We start from the raw sequence: 15,997 nt of genomic DNA, 5'->3' as shown, positions 1-15,997 counted from the left end.
CCCACCCCCAACCCCAAATATAATCCACTCTGCAACCCTCATTGCGTACTCCTACGATAAACATAATGCCCTAAAATATAATACTTTTAAACTATTCTCTCCCCCATAGACTTCAATGCCGTAATCAGTTCTGTTTTATGACACGTTTAGTTTCCATGTAGGATTCTACTCGATACCAGTACGTCTGGATTTTTGCTCTGATTAAACGGAGCCCGGATTCGTGTAAAATATTTTTTTTCTACCACATCCCCCCTGGAAACCTATCTGTGACTGGTACCTCTGCAGGTTGCTGGACTTAAGAGAATATTTGCTAATTCTGTTTTGTCTTTCTTACCAAACACATCTTTTATCAAGCGATTTCCAACATGCACAACCTTACTTCTGTTATGTGTTTGGACTGCGGGCTCACATTGGAAATTCACTGAGTTCCTTTCTTTTGCGAATGTGTTTCAGCTCCAAGAGACCCTCGCCTTTACTCCTGCCCCATCTACAAGAAGCCCGTCCGAACGGACTTGAACTACATTGCTCCTGTAGAGCTCAAGACCACCCAGCCCCCTGAACACTGGGTGCTCCGTGGGGTGGCCCTCCTCTGCGACGTGAAGTAATGCAGTGACTCACCTTTCCCCCAAGTAGTTTGGAAAGGAAAATGCAGCATTCCCATGTTCAAGACTTCCCTTCCACTTGGTGTTCTATTAGGTTGCTTGAGAATTAACAATTTATGTTACTTCCTTCAACTCTTGTTAGACATGCTGGCATTTAACCTCTTTCATCAAGAGTTGCCTGTCACTGTAATTGTTAAGAAGTTGTCTAGTGACTTAAAATAATAAAAAATTCCCACTTTCTGACGAAATCCAAACGTCAACTCCCTAATAGATATATTTTCTTATTCCTGGAATCCTGATCACTGGCTGGGCTCAGCTGACAGTATTTCCTGGAAACAATATGATTATCTGGGTGGTTTTGATGACAGCCAAGTTCTCTGAGATAACAGGGGAAAGTTTGTGCTGATTTTGCTTCTATTACCTTTTTGCATCTAGGTCAAGTTAACAGAGTTCTTCTCAGTGATTCAAGCAGCCAATTAAAAAGGTATTTCTTAAAAAAATTGCAAGAATGAGTTGAGAAAGTTAAGAAGCAAGTCACACATATGTATAGATTAAATTTAGAATAATGTCCAACTCCACTGGTCATTAGTAATGAGATACTAATTTTTACTCCTTAGAATAAAAGGAAAGTTGAAGGTGTATTTGAATTGTCAGGTGGTCTTTTTAAAATGGATACACTCACAAATTACTGTTGTTGTCTCCTTTTAATAGATTCCAACTAACAATGACCCCTCCTGGTCCGAGTAGAAAACCATGGGGTTTTCTAGACTCTGTAATCTTCGTGGGAAAGAGAGCTCAGTCTTCTCTTCCCAGGAACTCCTGAGTGTATTTGAACTGACAATCTCTTGGTTAACAGTGGAACACTTAACCCTAGATCCACCAGGTCTTCTCCATGAATTGCTGGAGCAATGGAAATTGACCCGAGCATTCTGTAAAACAAGAAAACTTTGACAGAAAGTCATGCAAACGTTCACTTGATTTGGTCTTTATTTTCTCTCCTACAAATTTATGCTAAGGAAGCAATCCACCAGCATGAAAACACATTGTGTGTAAAAATGTTTTCATACTCGAAAAAAAAACCCCACAAAACAGAAATAATCTAGATGATCAAAAGTAAGACTGTGTTTAAGCAAAGTAAGAGACAGTTGGCAGCCAGGAAAGCCAACATGGGATGTTTCAGTAAAGGAGAGTGACTCATACATAATGTTATGTGCAAGATGAAGTTGGAAGCTCTATCAAAGATAATATTGATAACACTCTGATTATGACTGTAAAATGTGCTTACATATTGACAAAGGCTAGCAGACAACATGAAAAAAGCCAGAGTTGTGTTAGCATGGCAAACAGTGGGGTGGTGGGGAATGTAATGACTGGAAGGAAAGAGAAGAAAGATACAAGTCTTAGGTGATGGGTGGAAATGTCACATGGACTGCTGTTAATAAAAAAAAATATTATCTAAAGAAATCTTTCCTTTTATTCTAATTTTATTTAAATTCTCGTTTTAAATGATAAAGTGTTTGAAAAAGAATATCTTGACTGAACACTTGGTCAGAATTAAATTAGAATTGTGATTCACAAGCATTTGGTTAGCTTTAGGTCGACACAACTGGTAGTTTCTGTTGGTAACAGAAGAGTTGTATTGGGAGCTCTGGTGGCCTAATGGCAAGAAACTGCACTACAATCTCAAAGGCATGCTGTTCGAATCCACCAGATCCTCTGCTGGAGATGAGATGGGGGCAGTCTCCTCCTGTGCCAGTCGGATCTGATTCAATGGTTCGCAAGAAGGAGAGGGGGAAAAAAGCAGACTTTTATTTAAATAACCATCTGTACACAAGTGTGTGTCCTTCCTACATTAATCTGAGTAATGGATGTCATTATTTTGCTTATTCTCACTTAGTTTTGAGTAGCTCATGTGGCCCCTGCCCTCATCAACACTCCTGTTTTCATTTGAACAAGCTTCTTTGCGTATGAATTAATATTTCCACTGGTTTGTGTGAATTGTGTGAAGCATATATTTTATCTTGAGGAACAAACGACAATGGAAAAATGGGAAAAATTAATTAAAAATTGGTAAATATCTTCATTGTGATTGGTTTTTAGTGACAAAGGATAGCTGTCATTGTGATTAGATGGTATTGAGTCCATTTTTGACTCTTGGTGACCCCACATGCATATCAGTATGCCCCAGGAGGGTTTTCTTTTTTCAGGTCTTTTGTCTATGAAGCTCATCGGTATGTTTGAACCTTTAGATTAGCAATTGCATGCTTAAATATTACATCACCAGAACTGCTTAACTGCCATGGAATTTATCTAGAAATAAGCTTTCATAAGTGAATGTTTATCTATAATTCATATAATTTTGCAGTTGCAGAGTGTGTTGGCATAAATACATGAAACTTGGAGATCCAAAGTTGAAAAACATGCCATAGGAACAGGAACTTTGAGAGCTAATTCATCAGGGAATGTCTCTGAAGCAATGATAAATCACAGCTCTCCCCACAGACTAGCTCCTTATCCTCAAAGAGGGCTCTATATTCTCCTGAACCTGAGGCAAGGGTTTACCAAGTCACTGGGCCTGGTGGCTGATGGGGTAAGCACAGGATGCCTTTTGATGTAAATAAAATATCAAGGTGGATCTGGTGCCGTTGCTGAGTGATGTTACCCAGTGGCTTCCACTTCCTAAACAACATGCCTCTGGAAACTCTATGAACTTTGAGAAACTACTATAGTCATAGAAAGGCTTCAGGTCTTTTGTTCATAGGGTCACTATGAGTCATGCTCTACTTGACAGCAATCAACAACAACTTAGTGTTGACTTGCCACTGATTCATTGAGACCATTTATAATCAGAATTAAACACCACCTGGTCTTGTACCATCCTCATGATCTTAGTTAATGTGTTGTTGTTGTGTAGCGTTGAATCAGAACCAACTCATAGCTGAACCTCCATCAAGTTTTCAGAGCCCATCTCCCCAAAGAGCTCTCCCACAACGCTTTTGGTGAGTAATAATTGTTAACCCTGTAGATCATTACAGAGTAGTTCAGAGTGATAGAGCGACCTTTCATTTGTATTTATAGGGATTTATTAAATGTTTCTATGCCTTCAAGTTGTGCTGATGGAGAAGAGTCTTGAACATAACATGGACCACCAAGAAAACAAATAACTGTGCCTTGGAGAGGGTGAAACCAAGTTTCTCCTTGAAGGCTAGGATTTTGAAGCTCCATCTCACATACTTTGGGCATGTGGCCAGGAGAGACCAGTCTTTGGAGAGGACATCATGCTTGGAAGGGTGGAAAACCAGTGCAGAAGAGGAAGACCCTGGAGGAGATGGCTTGATACAGTAACTGGGGCAATGAGGACAGGTGTCAAGAGTCAGTGAGACTGGCTCAGGACAGGGCAGGCTTCAGAGATGATGCACATAGAGTTGCTATGAGTCTCGGGTGACTCAGCGACACAATAACAACAACATCTGACATTCACTTTGTCAGCTATAGTCTACAAGCAGTTGGACTGCTAACCTAAATGTGGCAGTATGAATTCTGGGCAGTCTTCTCTTGTACAATTTACAAACTCCTGAAAACACATGAGAGGCCAGCTATCTGTGACTTCCAATTGAGTGGCAATGAATTTTTGGTTGGGTTTTGTTTTGTTTTCAGGTTGAGTGTCAGGCAAAGAGCCATGGTGGAGTAGTGTGTTACATGTTGGACTGCTAACTTAGATGGTGGAGAGTTGCTATGAGTCTGAACTGACTTCATGGGGTTGGGTTTGTTTTCTTTTTTTAGTATGTTAGGCACTGTTCTGTACCAGTCAAGAAAAAACCAAAACAGAACAAAACAAAGCCCACTACAGCTTCTAACAGAGTTTACAAAGTGGAAAAGAGAAAATAAACTATCTTTCCGGTATGTAAACAACTGAGGCTTATGCATCATTAAGAAAAATAATATATTCCATTTGTAAGTAGAAGAGAGACTATGGCACTTATATAGGTCTCAAGATAAGGTAAGGTTCAGATCCATGGCTTATAGGGTCTCTATGAGTCACAGCTTGACAGGAAATAACACCACCACCACATTAACAGTCGCTCTTATGAGAACAGCACTTGTCTGTCAGTTTGCTGTGCAGGGATGACTTGCAGGTTGCAGTGCTGCAGGAAGCTATACCATCAGTATTTCAAATTTCAGTGTGGTCACCCATCGTGGACAGATTTAAATAGAATTTTGGACTAAGACTGACCAAACTGCAGGAATTGGCCATCCACTTCTAAAATACCAGGTATTCAAAAAGTTCTACGAATAATAAAGGAACATTGTTAGACATAGTATAAAACAATGTTCATATCTGTTGTTCATAGTGTTAGTAAAAGCTGTAGTTATCTTAATGACATCTAACAATAACAAACAACAACAGCTTAACAGATAGAGCCACACTAAGCTAAAATCCACAAATTCATTGCTACAAAGTTGATTCTGACTCATATTAACCCTCTAAGACAGAGAAGAATGACCACCCCATTGAGTTCCCAAGCTTATAATATTGACAAAAGCAGATTGTCCCACCTTTCTCCTCATCCAGTAGCTGGTGAGTGCCAGCTACAGACACTTTGATAGCTAGCTAGCACTTAACCACTGTGTCACCAGGGCTCTTTTAGTATTATTGTTATGTGTCATTGAATTGATCACAACACATAGTGATACTACGAACAATGGCTCTGAACCATGCACTGTCCTGAGCCAACCTCATCGTCTCTGACATACTTCATACCATCCAGAAATAAATGCACTTACCACTCTTTTTAACCAAATAATTTGAAAATATCAAAGTCTTGTAATTTTGTGATTGTGCTTGGGAATGCTGGCAAACATTAGATCAGCCCAGCCCCAGCAGGGCCATGTCCTCTTAAGAAGCAGCAGGTCCAGAACCAAGTGTCCTTGAACAGCATCTTTACTTGGAATGCTCTTCCCTGCTGATTTGATTGGATCGTAGGTAAATGTTCTGAGAGAAGGTGACATCTAAATTTAGATGTGAAGGAGGAAAGAACATCTCTGGCCCCCAGTGAGCAGGGGACTGACATCTTGTGCCCTACAGGGAAGGAGGGAACACATTGCCTTAAGAAGTGACAGGGAAACCCAGCTGGGAATGGAGGCTCATGACAGCCACTTTCTGAATCTCATTTCAAGCCTTGTCATGGTTGCTACCAACCACAGAGCAATGGTTTATGGAGATTATGAGTTCCTAAGATACTGGAGAGAGGAATACCTTTAATTCATGAAATGGTCTTTATGATGGAAAAAAAATCTTGTTGCCAAGGATTCAAGATTAAGGAACATGATGGAACAAACCCTGTTTTAGAGTAAGTCACTTGAAGATTTATTTGACAGCAGCAAAATAGACAACACCAACAGTATCCTTTTAGCGGCAAACTTTTCACCAAAGATGCAGTATTACATAAAGTAAGACACTGTAGTGTGTGCTGACACTGTAGTTTCTGGAAAAAAACTCTTCAGTAATGATAAAAGAATAATATATATGTTCATGTGCTTTTTTTTCTTAAAGGCATAATTTTTTAAAATGTTTAGTTTGTGCTCCTTCCCTTTTTTTTTAATTGCCCATGCACTTTCCCTCATGAACGATCAACTATAAAATCAATATTCTTCCTATGTTTCCTTGTGTCTTCTTCTAATTCAGGAGCCAATTTACATTCTCAAGTCCCTGGATTTGTGGCAAGCTTAGTTGTTTCCAAGTTTGCTTTTATGTTGAGTGGCTGCAGAGGCAAGGTTGCAAGCCTCGTTCGTCCTTCTGTTACTTTGTGAGATAATTAAGTGTGAGGCACTTTTCACTGACTTGTACATTATAGCTTCTTCTTTTTGCATGGTGAGGATATAAATAAGCTATATTAGTAAAAAGATGCTTTGTTTTTCTCTCCTGTTTTTCTGTGACATTTACTTGGAACTGACTCATAGATGACCACCCAGAGGTTTTCAGAAGCTGATGTTAATTTGAGAACGAAGGTGTCCTTGATTCAGACCATGGTCTTTTCAGTCACTTGCTATGCATCTGAGAGCTGGAAAGTGACAAAATATAATAGAAGGAGAATTGATGCCCTGGAGAAGAGTTGGAGGAGAGTGTTGGATATCCCATGGACTGCCAAAAGAACAAATAGATATGTCTTGGAAAAAGTGTCTCCAGAATGTGCCTTGGAGGCAAAGATGATGAAGCTTAATCTCACATGCTTTGGGCATTTTGCAAGGAGAGGCTATTCACTGGAGAGGGAGGGACATTAAGCTTGAGAAGGTGGAAGGACAGCGAAGGAATGGAAGACCTTCAACCAGGTGGATTGACACAATGACTGCTGCAATGGGATCAAGCGTGTTGGAGATGTGAGGATGGCACAAGATGGGTGTGGTTTCACCCTGTTCATAAGGTTGCTGTGTGTTGTACTCAATTCAACAGCACCTTACAACAGCACAGGGGAGGAGATTTCCCACCATTCTCCTGTGGATCAGGTGACTGGTGGATCTGAACTCCCTGCCTTTAGTTTGCAAAAAAATTTCTTATTAACTAGGCACCCAGAGCTCCCTACCCTTGTTCTAGTAATACTTTATGACTACCACAATGCCTCTCTTCATTTATTGCTTCACTTAGGCTAATATGCATAGCATTCATCTTAAATCTAATAACTGAAAGACTTGCCTAGAGAGCCAACTAAGTTTCCCCTAATACTTTGTACAGGGGTTGACTTTCAGCAAGCAACATTGGTGTTCATTCTGAGGATTTGAGGAAGGAGAGAGATGAAGTAATGAAGGACACTTGAGAGGCTCCATGGCAAGTTGTGGGATAGAGAGCTTTCTGAAGGATTATAAAATAAAACCTGTGCTATAGCTGGTGTTGAACACTCTGAATCACTGCTCAACACAGCTTAGCATTCACCCTGTTAATTTCACCTTGTTTGGTGCAGTGAGCTTTCATGTAACCATTTATAATTTATTTATGCAAATACTCAAAGCAAATCCTAAGAGACCCATAACAAAAGAAGCTTATAACATACTTTAGTGCTTTATCATTTGAAAAGTGATTTTTGCATGAAACTTTTTGCTGTTCTAACAAATTATGAAAATGTTTTTAGTGTCTCTGGAAAATGGTAAATTGCTGTTTTTCACATTTATTTTCTAGGACTTATTATTATTATTATTATTAGACCCTAAGGAACATAAATTTAAAAAACCCAACCATAAACACAACACCTAAGCCAAAGAGTACAAACCCCACAGCCAAAACTACTACAATTCAGCTGATTAGAACTCATCGTTGCAGGACAGAATAAAACTCACTAAGCAGTCTGCCTCATCCTTTTCTCCAGAGAACTAGAACTGCTGATATTTTAGTTAGAAGTCCAGTGCTTTAACTAATGCACTATCAGGACTCCAAATAAAGGAGCCTAAAATACATATTGCTATAAGTTCAATTGTTTTCTTAAACTGTACTAGATCTCAGAAAATTGAGCATTAACAGGAGAAGATAGCAAATGAATATTTCCGTATTTGCTTTAGCCCACTTTCATTTAATTTTGTTTGTATTTTGTATTATTAATTTCTTTTTCCCATGCTAAAAATTGAACAATATTCTTTTGTAGAAAAAAGCAGAATACATAATTTAGCTCATATTGGTTTCTAGATAAGGATGAGGCATTAATACATGAAACAAATAAAGTGAATGCATTTGAGCTAGTGGGGATTTTTTCTAAGTTGATTTCAGAAACATAGAAATAGTGCAATTGAATTGTAAGCAACTGTTGTTAAATGCTGTTAAGTAGATAGACTGCAGCTCATAGCAACCCTTTGTAAAACACCTCAGAACACTGTCCTGTCCTGTGCCATCCTCAGGATACTTCCCACGCTTGAGCCAATTGTTATCATCACTCTATCAATCCGTCCTTTTGAGGGTCTTCCTCTTTTTTGGTGACTCTCCACCTTTTCCAATACATATTTTCCCCAAAACCTGGTTCCTCCCGATAACATACCCAGAGTATATGAGATGAAGTTTCACCATCCTTGATGAACATCCTGTTTACTCTTCCTCCAAGATAGATTTGTTTTACATTTTTTTTGTCCTCTTGCCAAAAAACATATGGAATGCTTCACGAATTTCATGTCATCCTTGTGCTGGGATCATGCCACTTTTCTCTGTATCATTTCAATTTTAGTGTATGTGCTCCCAAAGTGAATACAGCTTTGTTTTACTTTGGCAGTCCATAGATTGGTCACCAAAGCTGGATCCAACTCATTGCTGACCATCCAGCAGATTTTCAGAGGCCGTTAATCACGTGGGAGGAGATTGTCCATCTTTCTCCCACAGAGCATCTGAAATGTGGTCCTTGGGGTTTGGCAGAGCATCTCCTTATCGTTGTTGTTAGGTATCATTGAGTCAAGTACAGCTCATAGCGACCCTATGAACAAAAGATCTGAAATCAGTCGTGTCCTGCACCGTTCTCACATTTCCTAACACACACGAGCCCATTGTAGCAGTCACCTTGTCAATCCACCTGGTTGAATATCTTCCTCCTCTTCGTCAACCCTCCATCCTTCCCAACATCATGTCCTTCTTCTGGGAATAGCACCTCCTAGAACTATACCCAAAGGATGTTAGGCGAAGCCTCATCATTCTTGTCTGCAAAGAGCGCTCTGGGTGCACCCTCTCCAAGACATATCTATTTGTTTTCTTGGCCATCCATGGGCTATTCAATGCTATTATCCAATGCCACAGCTCAAAGGCATCAGTCGTTTTTCTGTAATCCTTCTTCATTGTCAAGGTCTCAGATGCTGAGCTAGTAATTAGGAAGACTGAGTCAGATGAACCTTAGTCCTCAAACGGATATCACTACTCTACAATAATTTGGAAAGGCCTGTAACTGCAGATTTTCCCATTGCAACAGGTCTCCTTATTTCCTAACTAAAATTATACCAGAGGTCTTAATTGTGGATCCAAGCAAGATGAAGGTGTTTACAGCTTTAATCTCCTCTTCATCCATAATGACATGGCCTACTGAATTTTTTTTATATTGAGATGCAATCCATACTGAAGGCATCATTCCTTGATTTTTTGCAACAAGTGTTTTAGATACTCCTCACTTTCAGCAAGCAAGGTTGTGTCACCTACATAACACAGGTTATTGATGAGTTTCTCTCCAATCCTGATGCCACACTCCTCTTCATGGAAACCAGCTTCTCGGATAATTTGCTCATCATATAGATTGAACAGGTATGGAGACAGGATACATCCCTAACACACTCCTTCCCAATTCCAAACTATGCAGTGATCCCCTGCTCCAGTCACACTACAGCCTCTTGGTCAGTTACTTATATGCAAGTTAAAATTGAGGTTGAAGAAAATTAAAATAAGTTCATAGGAACCAAATATAATTTTGAATCAATTCCATTGGCATTTCATTACCATCTCAAGAATAGGTTTGAGGGATTGAACACCAATGATAGAAGACCAGATGAGTTGTGGAGTGATATCATCCATGAAGAAAGCACAAGGTCATTACAAAACAGAGGAGAAAGAAAATAACTGAAATGAATGTCAGAAGAGACTTTAAAGATTGCACTGGGATGTCAGAAAGCCAAATCTAAAGGAAAACAAATCAAAGTAAAAGAGCTGAACAGACAGTTTCAAAGGACAGCTCAGGAGGAAGAAGCAAAGTATTCTAAAGGAATGTGCAGAGAGCTGAAATTGGAGAATAAAAAGGGAAGAGCTTGCTCTGCATTTCTCAATTTGAAGGAACTGAAAAACAAAACAAATTTAGGCTTTGTGTTGTAATGTTGAAAGATGCTATGGACAATGTATTGAATGACTCAGAAAGCATCACATGAAAATGGAGGAATGCAGAGTCACTGTACCAGAAAGAAGTTATTGACACAGAAGAATTTCAGGAAATACCATATGAACAGGAGCCAATGGTAATGAAGAAGGAAGTGGAAGTGGCATTGAGGGCATTGGCAAAAATTAAGGCCCCAGAAATCAGTGGGATACCAGTTGACTGGTTTCAAGTAACAGATGTAGCCTTGGATACACTCATGGTCTGTTCCAGGAAATTTGGAGCACAGCTGTCTGGCCAACTCCCAAGATGGGTGATCCAACTTAATGTGTTAAATTTTTCACCACTAAGCCACCAGAATAGTGTTGATTATGACATGAATCTTCCACTTCATTTTAAAATCCATTTTCACTTAAGCTGAATAGCTTTTTACTTTTTAAAAACTGTGTTTATAGCCTGATGTAGCAGTGTTTTGAATAGTAATTCATGTGGTTGCTATGTGCCATCGAGTCGCTTGCGACTCATAGCGACCCTATGTACAAGAGCCCTAAATGCCGTTCTCTCCTGTGCCAACCTAGCCATCTCAAACACACTCATTCCCACACTCCACTCACAGAATCGATCCATCTCTTTGAGGGTCTTCCTCTCCTGCGCTGTCCCTCTTCTCCAAACACGATGTCCCTTTTCAAGGACTGGTCCCTCCTTGCAACATGCCCAAAGTACGTCAGACAAAGCTTCAGAATCCTTGACTGCAAGGAACATTCTGGCTTCCCTTTCTCTAGGACAAACCTGTTTGTTCTCTTAGCAGCCCATGGTATAGTCAACACTCTTCTCCAGCACCACAGCTCAAAGGCATCAATTCTCTTTCCAGCATCCCTGTTCAATGTCCAACTCTCCAATAATTGCAAAGGCCATAGACCGAATCAGGCACACCTTAGTCTCCAGGCTGATGTCGTTGCTCTTCAGTACTCTTGAGAGGTCCCTCACAGCTGAGTACTGTACCAGCAAGTAAATGTCTGGGACTAATAACATAAGCAAATTACATTTTGCAACATTTCATGTAACATGTATTACTAACAATTGTTGCATGGTGCTGTTTGGTCATTTTAGAATCATAGTGTCCTATGTACAATAAAACAAAAGACTGCCTGGTTCTGTTTCTTCCTCACAATCTTTGCTTTCTTTGTGCTTGTTGTTTCAGATGCTGCATCAATGCATCTTATTGAGGATCTTCCGCTTTTTCACTGACTTTCTATTTTGCTTTTGTAGCTTGATGCTATCTACTGGGTTAACACTCATGGTGAATCCCTGACAACAGAACAAAACACTACCCAGTTCTCCACTATCCTCACTGTTGTTTTTGTTGTTTTTAAGTGTCATCAAGTCATAGGTGACTCATAGGGACCTTATGAATGAAAGACATGAACAATTGTATACGTTTCATTGTTTCTCCAAGTTCATAGAGTTTTCGGAGGCAAGCTATTTCATTATTGGATGCCACTTCTGCTTCTGAGCTTGTTTCAATTGGAAAGCTCCACAAAACACTGTCCACTATGGGTAACCATTATCCAATTTAACATATCGGTGTCACAATGTTTAGCATCGCAGCAACTATGAGTTACTTCTGTACAGCAATGCACAGACCAGTGCTATGCAACTTAGAAGAATGTTTGACCAAAAACAGTTAAAACCAGGCCCAAGAGCCACAGGCCCTAGGACCCAAATGCCTTTTTAAAATAGGGAGCAGAATACAATCAATTTACTCCCAATGGGTGATAAAACTTGCACCTAGGTCTCACCTGAAAACAAGATCAAACCTCTGTAGAATCAGCCTGCTCCAGACCACTGTTCCACATGGAAGCCAGCACATACTGCTGACTCCCTGCCTTTTAAAATATCCTGTGCTTACTAAATTTGATCCTGTTCTTGCAAACACTGTGTCGATCCCGAGAGTTTTCCTCTCTTTTTCTGACTCCACCAAGAATGATTCCAGGGACTAATCAATCCCTCCTAATAACATACCTAAAATACATCATGTGAAGCTTTCTCATCCTCCTTTCAGTGGAGCCATCTGGCTCTACTTCTCTCCAGACAGATTTGTTTGTTGTGGTTTATTGTTGTTGAGTACTGTTGAGTCACAACTTACCCATACCTGACCCTCCGGCGGAGGCAGTAAGTCTCATGGGAAGGAATTGTCTGTCTTTCTCCTGTGGGGAAGCTGGTGGATTTGATCCATGTGCCAGAGTGTTGTCAGTGTGATTCTTTCCCTCCAAGTCACAAAAGCTGGAGCTGGAGAGAGAATGATTGAATTTTGCACAATCAATGACTTATTCATTGCGAACACATTTTTAAAAGAGACATAAATGCAGGTTATACACATGGATCTCACCTGATGGTATGCATAGGAATCAGATTGATTACATCTGCAGAAAGAACTGCTGGAGAAGCTCAATATCAGCTATGAAAATTAGGCCCAGATCTGATTGTGGGACAGACCACCAACTACTCACATACAAGTCCAAGCTGAAGTTGAGGAAAATTAAATCAAGTCCATGGGAACCAAGATTTTACCTTAAGTTTATCCCACTTGAATTTCAAAACCAGCTCAGGAACAGGGTTTGAGGCCTTGAGCACCAAGAAGTGTAGAACAAATGAGCTCTGTGGATATCAAGAAAATCATCCATGAAGAATGCAAAAGATCATTACAAAGGCTGAAGAAGAAGGAAAGACCAAGATGGATGTCAGATGAGACTGAGTATTGCAGTAGAGCACTGAGAATCCATAGCTAAAGGAAGAAATCAAGAAATCAAAGAGCTGAACAGAAAATTTCAAAAGGCAGCCCAGGACTACAAAGCAAGATCCTATAATGAAATGTGCAGAGAGCTGGAGTCAGAAAATCAAATGGGCCAGACTCGCTTAGTGTTTCTTAAGCTGAAGGAGTTGAAAAACAAATTTAAGCCATGGGTGGCAATACTTAAGGATCGTTTGGGTAGAATGTTGAATGATCCAGGATGTATAAAAAGAAGATGAAAGGAGTACACAGAATCACTGCATCAGAAGGAATTGGCTGACACAGAGGAATTTCATGAAATAACATATGAGCAAGAGCCTATGGTGATGAAGGAGGAAGTTCAAGTTGCTCTGAAGGAATTGGCAACAAACAAGGCTCCAGGAGTTGACAGCATACCAGGATCCTCAGGTCATAGATCTTTTTGGCCACTCGAAGTCTGAAGTGACTCACGGAGTTGTTCAGGCGGAGGGAGGCATTTTGGGCAGCCAGGGGGCTGGGGAATACAGCCACGATGGTGTCTAAGGCAGCAAGGTCCGAGTGGTGGCCATTCTCAACAGTTCCACTGTTGTCCCCCTAACCTCCACCAGGCAACCCCTGAGCATCCTTGAGCCACTGGATCTTGGCACCAGACGTGGCGAGATGAGTGAAGAGTTTGTTTGCCTCAGTACGAGTGATGCCGTCTGGGAGATCTGTCACCTCCAGCACCCACCCCAAGACAACATCAGCTGTCCCGAGGTCAGTATAGAAGCATATTTGAGTGCCTGTCTTTTGCCCCGATCTCCATGCTTCAATCCACTCCGACCCTGGTGCACTGTGTAAGTCGAATGGCCATGGAGCAAAGGAGGGCAGATGGACAGATTGTACTGTAATGGCTGGCCTAACAGGGAGTAGTGCCTGTCACCTTGTGTTGTACCCCCAGGCTGGGGAAACTGTGTGAGGACAGGCAGGGGACTAAGTCCTGTGCAGACACTGCTGAGGCTGGTGACGAGAGGGTGCTGGGGACTGGGTAGGAGATGGGGCAGGGCTGCTCATCTGTGTGTTGGCCTGGGGACTACCTTCAAGATTGCACAGGTCTCCAGGCTTCTGCCCCAGCTGGTCCACACTGTAATATTTACAGTGACTCCACTGGACCATAGATAAATTCTGGGGGGCCTGGCGTCCACTAGGGATATTCAACTGCATGACCACCACACCTGGTCCAGAAGGTGACACTCGTGAGTACTGCTGTGGGATCCTTCCTGCACTGCCACCTTTACTGCTTCCAATGCTGTCTCCTCAGGTGAGGACAGAGATTCCACTGAAGCTGCTAGCTTTGGTGACAGGGGGCCGCATGCTCCAGAAAGAGACATCAGAGTCTGTACTGCTCCAGGGCCAGGGCTCCAGGGCTTTGAGTTTGCTGTCTGTGCTGCTCTGGCGGCTGCTTGAAGTATGGCTCAGCCCCTCTCGGTTCTCCCCCATGTCATTTAGATATCCGTTCTGGCCAGTCTCTCGAGCAAATATTCGCTCTCAGACCCTTTGCTATTCCTCCTCTCTCTCTTCTATTGACTTGCCCCTCCTTGCATCCTGCAATGGAACTCTGATCTGGTTATCGTCTCAATCCATACTGGCATCATCTCTCTTGAGAATGAATATCTGTTGAAATTCTGTATTCTTCTCATCTTTTATATGTTCTGAGAACCTTTGTTCAGGAATTCTTGTGTTACTGGTTTTGTTGATGATGACAGCTTTTCCAGTTTGATCAACATTATGGTCCATCCCAAAACAGGCAGCTACCCGGTGTAACAGCATCCGGTGATATGAGGTCATCTGAGGGAACTTCTTGAACTGGTTATTGTTGTCATTAATAAAGTCCAGAATCTCTTGTTCCAATTTTAGCAGCATCATTCTGTCCTTTGGATTCTTTTTCAGTGTATTTACAAGGAATTCATGTAGGTCTATTCCAGTGGAGTCCATATACTCTTGGCTGGAGTCTCTGGACAGCATCTTCCTTGGGATCTTTTCCTTATCTTTTTTCTTTGTCTTCCTTTTCAGAGACATCTTTTGTGGACTTTTCCTCCTATTTGTCAGAAGGGCAACTGATATGCAACTGAATTATATCCTGGGTTTCTAGTGATCCATCAGCAAATGGGGCAGAAGACTCCTCACACACCGCCAGACTGCGTACCAACTTCAGCTTGCAATTAGACTTGGCTCCCTTTCTGGCATGACCATGGTTGGATGTCTGCCTCTGTGTTTCCTGGCGCAAACTGGTAGCTTCACCTTCTTTTTCAATTTCTTCTTTACTTGGGGCCTTAGATAAAAACTTGCTTTTGTTTACAGATTCTTCTACTAGGTTTTTTTCCGATTCTTTCATTATTTCCAGGGTCTCCTGTGTAGTGTTACTGTTAGACATCTTCAACAAAATTCAGCAGCCTTTATGGACTCCTGAATAAATGTTCATCCTCCATGAGTCCAGTGCTTGAATGGCATCACATATAAGAAACAAGTCTAACCTCACGCGGGCCATAGCGGGGCCCAGCACCATCTCCAGTGGCAGCTTCTGGGGGCAGGCTCTTCTCGGTGGGGATTTCCCTGGGGCACACGGTAGGGGGTGCGGGAGAGCAGGGTGGGAAGAGGAGAGGGAGCTGGGCAAGAGGGAGGAAAGGGGTAAAAAAAGGGAGGAACCAAACCCAGAAAGGGAGAAAAAGGGGAGGGGGAAAATCCGCAAAGGCTTTTTTAACTGTGTGGATCACGACAAGCTATGGCTGACTCTGAATGGGAATCCCAGAACATTTGATTGTGTTAATGCG

General features: G+C 41.4%; 1 protein-coding gene and 1 pseudogene across 1 annotated transcript in view; one reads left to right on the top strand and one right to left on the bottom strand.

The window, feature by feature from the left end:
- DNAH5 (dynein, axonemal, heavy chain 5) overlaps positions 1-605 on the top strand; it is a 382,826-nt gene extending 382,221 nt beyond the window's left edge. Inside the window, exon 79 of the mRNA XM_006895016.1 lies at positions 454-605. Coding sequence (XP_006895078.1) covers positions 454-605 — 152 coding nt within the window. The remainder of the gene's footprint in view (positions 1-453) is intronic.
- A 12,728-nt stretch (positions 606-13,333) lies between these two features.
- Positions 13,334-15,600, bottom strand: LOC102873689 (annotated as a pseudogene).
- Positions 15,601-15,997: the final 397 nt, after the last annotated feature.

The sequence above is a fragment of the Elephantulus edwardii genome, unplaced genomic scaffold (genome assembly GCF_000299155.1).
Source record: "Elephantulus edwardii isolate Elephantulus edwardi_28Jun2011 unplaced genomic scaffold, EleEdw1.0 scaffold00153, whole genome shotgun sequence".
In the NCBI taxonomy this organism is placed as follows: Eukaryota; Metazoa; Chordata; class Mammalia; order Macroscelidea; family Macroscelididae; genus Elephantulus; species Elephantulus edwardii.
The sequence above is the reverse complement of the archived record's forward strand: the minus strand, read 5'-3'. Positions and strand labels throughout refer to the sequence as shown.